This window comes from Vulpes lagopus, chromosome 6, assembly GCF_018345385.1.
Source record: "Vulpes lagopus strain Blue_001 chromosome 6, ASM1834538v1, whole genome shotgun sequence".
NCBI classification, from domain to species: domain Eukaryota; kingdom Metazoa; phylum Chordata; class Mammalia; order Carnivora; family Canidae; genus Vulpes; species Vulpes lagopus.
The window spans coordinates 75,819,985-75,832,259 of NC_054829.1; the positions used below are offsets into that span (position 1 = coordinate 75,819,985).

General features: G+C 37.2%; 1 protein-coding gene across 2 annotated transcripts in view; it reads right to left on the reverse strand.

Annotated features, from left to right (window-relative positions):
- Positions 1–6,462: 6,462 nt before the first annotated feature.
- The window catches only part of G3BP2 (G3BP stress granule assembly factor 2), a 33,074-nt gene continuing 27,261 nt past the window's right edge, over positions 6,463–12,275 (reverse strand). For both annotated transcript variants that reach the window (XM_041760193.1, XM_041760192.1), the window contains 4 exons: positions 11,791–11,893; positions 10,459–10,587; positions 9,798–9,916; positions 6,463–9,380 (listed from right to left, as the gene is read on the reverse strand). In XM_041760193.1, coding sequence (XP_041616127.1) covers positions 9,108–9,380; positions 9,798–9,916; positions 10,459–10,587; positions 11,791–11,893 — 624 coding nt within the window. In that variant the 3' untranslated portion in view covers positions 6,463–9,107. The remainder of the gene's footprint in view (positions 9,381–9,797; positions 9,917–10,458; positions 10,588–11,790; positions 11,894–12,275) is intronic.

Below are 12,275 nucleotides of genomic sequence, written 5' to 3' on the forward strand. Positions count from 1 at the left end.
CAATCCTAAGTCTTGTAGGTTTTATCTCCATAATATATCTTATTAGCTGACCATTTATCACCATCTTCACAACTGCAGCCTTAATCTAAGCCACCATTACCTGACATCCCTTCCTGACAGGCTCCACACTGATTCAGACCATATCACCTTCCTGTTCAAATTCCTACAATCCCAGTACAAGGGTAAAATCCAAACTACAAGCCCACCCACAACTTTCTCTCTTGATATCAGCCATTAGGGCTCTGCTGGCCTTATTGTTCTCGAGTACACCAAGCTTCCAAACACAGTCTGTGCAGTTTGTTCTTCCTTCTATTTGGAATGTCTCCTACCAGATCTTATCAATGTTGCTTTCTCCTTATTTTGGACCTCAAATGCACCTCTTCAAGAGGGCTTTCATCACCACCCTCAGTAATGATTATGGAACAGCCCATCTCCTGTCACTATTACATTCTCCACTAGTTCTACCCTCCTATGAACCATGTGATCTTGGAAAAGTAGCTAACCCCCAGGCCTGCATTAACTCTTCTGCAAAATAAACAGTACACTTACTCACAGGATTACTGTTAGGACAAAATTAGTTATACATGCCCAGGACTTACCAGGACTGAAATTACTTATTTCATGTTTGTTGCCATCCTCCCTCAAAAAATACAAGTTTCCAGAGAGTAAGCTGTACCTACTGTTACTAACCAGCAATAGTTAGGATGATTTCTGGCACATACCAAGATTCCAATAAATAGTCACTGACTGCAGTGTAAATCCTTCTCACTCCTGTCACACATTTGTTACTTAAGTGCCGGCTTTGAAACATCACTCTAAGTCATTTCTGGCAAGTCATCATGCCAGATGACAAATTTTCTCTTACATGTTTTCTAAGTCCCTATCCTCATCACCAATATGCAAGAATTTTGCCCTACAAGTTTTAGTTTACCTCTTTAAAAAAAATTAAACTTAACAGGGTTACCAAATTTAAAAATATATGTAAAGTGATGGACCCTCAAAAATCATTCCTTTATCTCAGCTCGGAGACTGTAGTATTTGACAGCTACTTGATTTCTCAATGACTTTTTAAAAAAATTTTTTTATTTATTTATGATAGTCACACACACACACACACACACAGAGAGAGAGAGAGAGAGAGAGAGAGAGAGAGAGAGAGGCAGAGACACAGGCAGAGGGAGAAGCAGGCTCGATGCACCGGGAGCCCAACGTGGGATTCAATCCCGGGTCTCCAGGATCGCGCCCTGGGCCAAAGGCAGGCACCAAACCGCTGCGCCACCCAGGGATCCCGACTTTTTTTTTTTTCAAATAAACTCTACCCTTACTGTTGGGCTCAAACTCAAGATCCAGAATTCAAGTCACACACTCTACTGGCTGAGCTAGTCAGGCACCCCTGAAGCTATTTCAGTTCTGTTCCAATTCTCTTCTCTGCTTCATTATGTAATGCTGTGCTTTCTGAATGTAGTTCCTGATTAAGGGATCCTTAATTTTAGGATCCAGCTAATGCTGGAGGCTGTGATTTTACAATCTTCTAAAATAACACCAGGATAAAAATGCACTGTTTACATTTCTGATATTTAAAACCCATTTTCTAAAATTAAATAAATCATCCTTTAAAGCAGATTGACACTTTTGGCTAATGCAATATTTCAGATCATGTCATACTAGTGTAAATGCAATATCCTTTCTGAGCTTCAGTCTCCTTGGCTGTAAAATAGACAACTACACTTAGCTTAGCCTAAATATTAAATCAATTGTAAAGCTATCAGAAGGGTGACTCAATTTATCTTCAAATATTACAGAAAACTCATTTAGAAATAAAAATGAATGTAAAGATATTTTACTGGTTGCACAATTTTAAAACAGAAGTGCCTGCTTTTTTCATTGATATCTTTATGCTATCCAGAACTCATTCATTTTCAATGTCTTTCCTCAAAACACCTCCTGAATTCAGGTGCCAAAACATAAGCTATTTCTTTTCCTCAGATGTAAGTCTTGAATTACAAGTTTATCAGTTTTCCTGCTTCCATTTTTGTCCTCCTACGATCTATTCTTTTTTTTTTAAATTTTATTTATTTATTCATGAGACACACACAGAGAGAGAGAGAGAGAGAGAGGCAGAGACACAGGCAGAGGGAAAAGAAGGCTCCCTGCAGAGAGCCTGATGCAGGACTTGATCCCAGGACCCCGGGATCACACCCTCAGCCAAAGGCAGATGCTCAACCACTAGAGCCACTCAGGCGTGTATTCTTGTGAAGGCATTATTCTATCATTCCCATGCTTAATTTTCTTCAACGGCTTCCTGTAGCACTTAGAAATTCAAGTAAATTCCTTACCCTGGTTGAGGTGATCTAGTCTGACTCCTATCCCACCTTTTGACTTCATTTTACCTATCCCAGCCTCTTCTTGCCATGTTTTTCCAGTTTTATAGGCCTTCCACTAGCTGATCCCTCTGGCTGCAGTGCCCAAATGGTTGACTGGGGAACACCATCCTAAAGTTGCCACACAGTGGCTATGTTATCTTAATGTTTTGCAGTACATTTACAACTATACTTCTCCATTATCAATAAGCTCAGGGAACTTATTCACTCCGTTTTTTTTTTCCTTTTAAAAATATCTTATTTACTCATGAGAGACAGAGAGAGAGAGAGAGAGAGAGAGAGAGAGAGAGAGAGAGAGAGAGAAGCAGTCCCTATGCAGGGAGCCCGATGTGGGACTTGATCCTGGGACTCCAGGATCACACCCTGGGCTGAAGGCAGGAGCCAAACCGCTGAGCCACCCAGGGATCCCCTTCACTCCTAAAGTTCTATTCATGTAACTTTAATATCAAGAACAGTGCCTGGCACGCAGAGGTGGCTCACTCTACACTTAACAGTGTTAAATGGCTTGTCATGAAAAAATAGTGTAATAGTATAGGGGTACCTGGGTGGCACGGTTGACTAAGCGTCTGCCTTCAGCTCAAGTCACGATCTCAGGGCCCTGGGTTCCAGCCCCATGTAGGGCTCCCTGCTCAGTGAGGAGCCTGCTTCTCCCCTTCCCTGCCATTCCCCCTGCTTGTGCTTGCTGTCAAATAAATGAAGTCTTAGAAAAAAAAATAGTGTAATAAAAAAATGGTATAATAGTACAGAGGAAAATACATACTCATACTCATGCCAAAGTATCTACAGGGCTATCTACATTTTAAGACTATGGGAATTCTTTCTTTTGGATTATCTGTATTATCTGTAATGTGCACAGCATGTTTAATTGCTGTAAATATACATAAAATTGACCATTTCAGAAACTGAAATGAAATAAAAAGCCACAAGCCAAAATTTTACACAATTCTAGACAGGCTGATCTTTTCAGGTCCAGTTTCATATCAAAATCCAAGGTTTCAGTAGCACTCCTGCCTCCTCACCCAGAAAGCCTGTTTTCCCTTTGTGTTGCACATACCATTTTATTTCTCCAATTATACAATAAGAAACTTGGAGTTCTTCTGATACCACCCATTCCCCACCAAGCCCTGGCCATTTTACCAAAGTCTTTCAAATTCTTTATATTCTAACACTCCAGTAGGAGCTAATACCACCACTCTAGTATCATAGCTCTTGACTGAAATACTGGCAGTATCCATTTACCTGATTTACTCAATTTGTCACAGAACTCTTTCAATTTGTTTACTATGTGGCTAGAGACACTTCAAAATAGGATTACCTGCCCTCACTTACAATCTTCAACTTCCCATTGCTCTTGGGATGAAGACCAAACTCCTTAAGGCCAACAAGGCCCTTTATGGTCTGCCCCCTAGCCACCTTTTTAAATATGCACCTGTGTACTTCTTACAGCCTGAGAAATGGATAGGGAGACAAAATTCTGAGAACCGAGGAGACTTCAAATATTTCTAGATTAAATAGGTCAGAAAAATGGGATGTTCATTCAGTATTAGAGAGCCAGGTATGCATAAATCACAGAAAACACGTCATTTTGGACTTCTGAACTCTGAATTTCCTAGGATTTCAAAGAGGTCTGTGGCAAAACATTTTAAAAATGTGATGGGAGGCATCCAGGTGGCTCAGCCGATTAAGCATCGACTTTTTGATTTTGGCTCAGGTTATGATCTCAGGGTCCTAGGATGGAGCTCCGAGCTCAGCAAGGAAATCTGCTTCCTCCTTTCTCCCTCTGCTCCTGGTCTCTCCCTTCTCAAATAATCTTTAAAAATACTTGGAAGACAGGATAGGACGACAGCAGAAATGCAATGTAGTAAAAAATACTAACAGGTTAACACTTGCAGAGGACCCACTACACTGTTTTAGGTGCTTCATAGATTAAGACACTGAGCATCCTCTCAATCACCCACCTTACAAATAAGGAAACAGAGGCACCAAACAAGAACAACCTCTGAATGATAGAGGTACCATTTTAGCCAAAGCCCTCCTCTTGACCATTTTACTATATGGAAGTAAAGTTGTTCCCAGCTTAAATGAAACCACTTAGAGAAAGTTTGTCAGGAAAGAGACTGAGGACAGAAGGGACTGGGCGCAGCGGTGGTTGACATGTGCAGAGTTGTGAGGTGGTAAGACCCAGTAAACAAGAGCAGTTAAAAGAATATTAAGTCACAAAAGTGAAAGAAAGCATTTGAACACTTAGCCAGCTTTATCAAATTCTTAGAAGGGAAAAAAATCTCAGATCAAGGATGAAGAGGTCAATGTGGCAATAGAAACATAGTAATCTGTGAATGTTTAATTCTGATCTGCATTTATAGCATTTTGCTCAGTATTTATTTGGTAATGCTAAAAACACTTTCCTATTCTGAAGCATGTCAAACATAAGATGTGCATACAGATTTGGAGACTGCAGTCTCTATTTGTCAAAAAAAACCTCCAGAAACTTCATTACTTAGGAATTATCTAGCTTAATGACATTAAATGATTTTAAATAATTACTCTTTATCTGAACCTACTGAGATCACAAAAGGGAGATTTCTTTCATGATGTAATACTGTTCATTTATCCCGTAACTTTAAATAATTTAGAACTCTGGCATCAAACTAATCAAAATAGTCTACTACTAAATAATTAAAGTCTTATGGAACACAGAATAAAAAAGGGGGAAACATAGGGTCTTTAGTCTTCCACAGTTAAAATATAAATTATGATGAGCAAGTTATCCTAACTTAAAGGAAAAATATGAACATCTATCCATTAAATTCTTTCACTTGCCACAGAAATCACGTAACAGAAATGAAGCATCTTGTGTGACTAAAGTTTTCAAGTATTTCATTTCACATAAGTCTCCTGGACCAAATGATTATTGAAAACCAAATCTGAAGCAGCAAATTTAGTGTAGCATATACACTTTATCCCTCCTAAAAAATGTTTTTCCCCTTGTCATAAAGTTAGGTAAATTATTACAATTAAAATTGAAAGTGAGGGGCAGCCCGGGTGGCTCAGCGGTTTAGCGCCACATTCAGTCCAGGTCTTGATCCTGGAGACCAGGGATCGAGTCCCACACGTCGGGCTCCCTGCATGGAGCCTGCTTCTCCCTCTGCCTGTGTCTCTGCCATTCTCTGTGTGTCTCTCATGAATAAATAAAATCTTTAAAAAAAGAAATTGAAAGTGAGGGCAGCCCGGGTGGCTTGGCAGTTTAGCGCTGCCTTCTGCCCAGGGCCTGATCCTGTGGACCTGGGACCGAGTCCCAGGTCGGGCTCCCTGAATGGGGCCTGCTTCTCCCTCTGCCTGTGTCTGCCTCTGTGTTTCTCATGAATAAATGAATAAAATCTTAAAAAAAAAATTGAAAATGAATTTACTATACACTTATAAAAACCTTAAGTCTTACTTCCTTGACAGTATGGAAATAATGATTATTCGGGCTTCTCTCCAATACAAACTTGTGAAGACTGATTCAAGGAATCCTCATGAACAGTGTTACAAATACATCAGCAGGAAAAAATCATTCATAACCATCCCTTTTAACAAGTCTCAAGTTCTAAAATCATATATGCATTAGGACCTAATTTTTCATTTGAAATACCTAGTCACATTTGCAAGTATGTATTTTCCATTTAATATTCTTTTAGAGCTTGACAATTTGTTCCAATTTCTGAATTGAGTCATGCCTATAACTTCAGATGTCCTTCTGAGATAAGAGGTACCAATCCTTTAGAAAGCTTAAGTTTTGGTTTTCCTCTAAACGTTTAATAAGTAGTCTGATTTTGATCATTCTCACCTTCTTTATACTTATTCTCTTCTGCTATTCTTTAACGTGTATACCAGTTACCTAAGTGAACTGGGATACATCTCTAATCATGTTCAGTCGTACTTAAATATTTGTTTTTACTTTTTTAGAAATCAAATTTCACAAACAAGCAGCCATTGGTTTTAGAACAACTCCTTATTTTTACTTAGGTTGTATGAAATGCAATTGGGAAAAAATACTTTGGAACACAAACCTACAGATTAAATTAGGGACATAGATAAATGCTGCAGACATCAGTAGTTTATTGTTTAAGTCCAAACACATTCAAAATGGAAACTCAAAGAATACTTTTCCACCCGAAACAATTAAACTAGATTCTACTAGCATATAATGCTTAACACATTACAGCAATAAAGATGGTAATCCATTGTCTTCTATACCTACTAAAGCCAAGATGGTAAAGCCAATTTGGTTGCAATAGTGTCATAAGGATAGAATATTACCATCACAAAGAAAAAAAAAGCAAATAACAGTAATGGTCAATGAATAGTTTTACTCTGGTTCACTGAAAAGGGGACAAAATGCTAAAAGTCCACAGTACTGCAGGTGAACAATCACCATGTAAACTTCTCCATGTGATGTTTTAATGTTTTATTCATGGTATGTAGAGACTGAAGCTGAATGGCTCTTTAATTTTCTATTACACTTAACATTTTTCATTACTTTTTTTGCCAGAACACAGTTTTCATGGGTGGCAGGGCAATATCCTAGATTGGAAATTATATATATATTTAAAACGGGAAGGAAAGAAAAGAGTAGAGGAAAAATATACTATAAAACAAAACAAAACACTGACAATAAACCACTTATTTAAAAGTAGTTTGAATAAAGGCTTCAAAACTCAAAAGTAATTTTCTGGTAAGAACTTCAAGTACTATACATCAGAAAGTGTAAAAGTGTTCCAACAGGAAAAAAAAAATCTTTAAGCCCCCCAAAATGGAAACTATGAGAAATCTGTGTTCCCAAAATATATGCAATAGTGCAAGACTTTTCCCCAAACATGGAAGACCTCATTCAAGGGAGAAAAGGACAGATTTAATTTCACTATATTGCCCAGTACATGAAAAACAAAATATGTGCATCATTTGCTAGTTTACTAAATAAATAGCAAACAGTTTTATAATTCAGAACCAGTTTGCTACTATGTCAAGTGCATTTTTAAATTTGTTTTTACTAAGAATGGAGAAGTCTTCCATGCTAACAAGCAGCTTTAAGTGGTCACACTTAATTTACCTCACTCCTAGCCTGAAACATCAGAAACTGTTATGTACCCGAATGCTCCAAGCATAAAATTGGATATCCTTCGCCATACTTGCGGTTTACTGGAACTTGCAATAAAGACAGACAATAATCCAGCAGCTACAAACTTTGCTCACAGAATTTAGAGATCCATGTAAAAATAAAAGATGTCGTCCCAGACTTAAATTCAGAGCCACTCGGGTGCTGACATCAGTTCAAGAATTGTGCAAAATGAATGACAGTTCCCTGCCCCCCAAATAGAAAATGCAAACACTTAGGAGATGCTGTTCTTTTCTCTGAAAATTGCAGTATCCTCACTTCAGGTTTACTTGCCATTTATGGAATCTGACTGCTTTCAAAATGTCATAAAAAATGTACGAGTTGATTGGCTTTTCCGAGCACCTCTCAAGTGATACACTTCAACGTTCACATTCATGCTAAAAGTCAGTAAGAGACTTACTCAAATAACTGACTTCCTCCTTCCCTCTCCCTCCCAAACACACAAGACTCCCTCCCACAGAGAACACAAAGCTGTTAACTGAAGAACAAGGTAAATAATATGCTAGTCAATTTTACTGATTTTAAAGATACTGCAATTTTTTATACACTTCAATGATTTTTCAACATTTTGCAGCTGTTTGACTTTGCAGCACAGCAATTCATACACTAAACTGTACAAAATTACCAGCAAGACTGGAATGATGTATTAATAGAAGGCACCATCATGCTTATTACATTACCAGAGAACAAAAATACAGTAAAGACAATTTTCACTGTACATAGCTTAAAGAAAGGAAAAAGGGAGGAGTGTGTTGAGCAGCCAGCCATCCCTGTACTGAAGAGGGGCAGGTAGAAAAATCTTAGATATGGAGCTACTAAATCTGGTCTAATACTCAAGACCATAGCATTTGAAGTTCTGATTTCTGTTATTTAGAGTTCATGACTAAATGATTCCCTTCTGGAATATACTTGTAGTCTTAAGGTTTATGTGTACACACGCTGGTCACTGCAAGCAGATAAAATGCCCTCATCATTTCACAAACTATTCTCTACTGGAAAAAAAGATGAAAGATTTTTCCCCCTGTTGCCTCCTGTTGCAGATGCCAATGTTAATGAGTTCAGGAGTACCCATTAGTGCATTTTGATGAGTGCATAACAAGTTTCTGTTGGGTTGTATTTTGGGAGAGAGCCAAGAAAAAATGCAAGATTCTCCAATTGCACAAATTGCACTATTTGTGTTTCCAACATTAACAGGTAGAAACAATAACACTTAAACAAAATGTGCAGCAGAGGATTTTTTTTTTTTTTTTGACTCAAAGGACCTGAATTCAGTTGGGCATGTCCTTTTAAGTTCATTTTGTTGTAGACAGTTTAAGATATGGTCATTTCTCAGTCCTTAATTCTCCAAGTCTAGATTTATAAATTAACAATGTGAATCCTGTTGTGAAATTGGGGAAATAATGTCCACCTCAATTTAACTCATAACCAAAAGATGCTTTTCACATCAAAGAAATGATCAAAAAGGCTGTGTCACATTCCAAAGCCCAAAAAAAAAAAAAAAAAAAAAATTAACAAGAATGCAAACACGATGAATAATGTACCACTGCCAAGACTCTGTAAACAGTGGAGCTTCAACGACGCTGTCCTGTGAAGCGGCCTTCCATTTGCCCGGTTCCTCTACCAGAGCCAAGTTTCTGTGCCATGCCACCTCTCGGAGGAGGTCCTCTTCCATCCCGGTCGCGCATCATTCCACCACCTACTATGCCACGTGGACCACCAGGACCTCGATCATTGCGCCTAATATCCCTGCGATCATCACCACCACCTCTGGTTTCTCGCTCTCTTGCAGCTCTTGTTTTTTTCTCTTCCACATTTAAGCGTACTTCCCCTCGAAACATAATTGGCTTTAAAAGGAGAGAAAAAGATTTACGTGGGCAGGTTAGACAGCAACTGTCATGTATTCCCTTATCTACCAAAGTAAGAAAATCCTGACAAAAAACTTCTAGGAAATTTAATAGGTAATCTAGTCCAACCTTCTTCACCAGAGCAAACAGTGCAATTTAAAATAATCCATACCACAAATTGGACTGTTATTAAGTAATTGTGTGGTAAAACTTAAAAAAAACAACAACAAAAAAAACACCACACCTCACACTTTAGAATGACTAACAAATCTTTATTTTCTGCATATTTTCTAATGCACTAGTTTTAGCTTTACTATTAAGGAAAAATCTTCTATCGCTTTAAAATGCATCAAATTAGCATTACATACAATAGGAATAAAAAAGTCTTAAATTATGTATGCCTTTTCAATCACTTACTTTTGCAATTAAGATTCTCTGAACTGGTTCAGAGTCATCAAAAACCACAAAACCAAAGTTTGGAAGCTTTCCCCCAACACCCTTGGTATTGATGCGAAGTTCCACAACGTTTCCAAAACCTGTGAAAATATATATTACACCAATGGTTATTTTAATAGAATACTTTGTAGCCTTAATTATTGGGGTGAAATAACTTTAATCTACTCGAACTATTTCAAAACAAATGTTGCAAACTGCTACATCCAGTGACAACTAAGGTACATTCACTCATACAAGTCATTTGCATAAAGATGCCAGTGACTAGCCTGACCCTTGTTTTGTTACCCTCAATTAGTCCTCTCAAAAGGAGTTTCCTGCATGGTTTTACAAAAATGATATCTTCTATTTCTGACTTATATTTGCCAAAAGAATCCTACTCCCAAACATAAGACTGAATCAGCTAATTCTTCTAACTTCTACAACTAGGTCAGTCAACACTAAGTACAGCATGGGGAAACATCTAATATAATCTTCTACCTCTTTCTGATCAATTAAAGTGATTGGTACATGGAGATACACACAGTTTATAGAGATATAAATTTTTTTAAAGTTCTAATCACATTATGAAAAAAGCTTTATTCTCCCCACTTAATTTTCTAATAAAGCAAAATAAACTACTCACTCATGAAGAACTCTTTCAGTTCATTTTCATCAATATCATGTGGCAAGTTACCAACAAAAAGTTGATGACTGTCTGGATAGCGAATTATCCTACGGTTGTCAGATTCATTCTGTTCAAGATCTCCTCTGCCTGAGAAAAGGAATAGGACAGATTAAAGTTTATAATGTCAAAACAACTAAGCTCAAAGCAATGAATAAACAATAGATATTCCTGTTTTAGTTTAATAAGATAGTGAGCTCCTTGAACAGAGGTGGAAGTGCCTATTAATTAGTAGGTTAGTTAGAAAACAACATGACACTAAGTGTAAAGTAAGGGTATTGACTAGATTGCTAAATGCCTTCTTCTAAGATCTACTGATCTGATTATATGAAAGTCCAACATTAGTACAAATATTCCTCCTTAACCAAACTCTTGCCATCACCCAGGAACCAAACAAATTTCAGATAGTAAGATCTGTCCTAAATATTTGTTTAGTATTTTGAAGTTTGCAAATTAATCCTTGGTTGTATGAAATTATAGCCAAATCAGTAAATTTAATAGTAATAACATCTCATTTAGATATCCTGTATATATATTAATATGCTCAAATTTATATAAATTTTATTTGATCCTCCCAATAACACAAAGAACACAGTGAGGCATGTAAGAAAGGCATCACACAAGAAAAATTTGGGTAATAACTAAATGGCATAAGAGAAGCTCATAATTAAGGGTCTCACTCAAGATCATAAACTCAAGGAGTGGCAAAGCTAGGACAAATCCCAGTTCCCATGACTTCTGGTTTAGGAACACATCACTTTATTTTACTTTGTGGGAAAAATTACATAGGCTATTGATGGGTACTATATCTCCCACCTCCTCCCAAAAGCAATCTAAACATACTTATAGAATTCAAATAGAGGTGCTACATATATTAGCTAACAATGGAAACAAGTCAAAAATCATGGCAACTTACTTAATACCTAAGACAATCAAAATAAGAAGAATCAGGGTGTGCTTATTGTTTATCTGTGAAGAGATAAGAGTGCTAAGTAAGAGAGTAGGTTATTGGCAGCTCGGTTTTGAATTCTTAAAACCAGTGACAATAACCAAATAAAATCTGTCTCAAAATTTTTACACCTTCAAAATATAGGTCTCCATCGCACATCAACTAATCCTCCCCTAAAAGTTAGTTTTCTGCCCCAGACTGTACTTTAGCAAGCTACTTAAATCTTTTAAGAAATTTGGTACTCAAAGAAACTGTATATAAAACACATTATAGTTATTTTAAGTTCAGTATTTTCCAACTTTCCAAGTACTAAATGGGAAAGGTCACAGAGGGGGCTGACTCACCTGGTCTTGGTCCTCTAGGAGGGAAACCAGGTCGTTCTCTAGGTCGTTGTTCACGCACACGAGGTGGCTGAGACTGAACTTCTGGTTTAGCTTCAACTCTTGGCTAAAATACAAGGGAAAAAACACATTATAAAGAAACTCATTCCACAGGAGACAAAACAACTAAAGCAACCACCAGCGAGTCACCAGCAGACATAATGATATTTTTAAGTTTAGAGTAATTTTAACATAGTGTCCTATGTATATGAAGAATAAATTTTTATAAAGATATTCTGTACCAATCTAGGACTGTAGGGTAGGTTTGTTTTCTCATTCAAGGATATATAACTCAAAATAAGCTGCTTTTTACAACCACATTTTTTCAATAAATTTACATCCACATTGAGACAGCGTTAAAGATACAGCTACAAAAAAAAAAAATCACAAAAATGCAAGATGAGCCACTCCATGTAAATACATATGCAAAATAAACAGCCATCTTTATT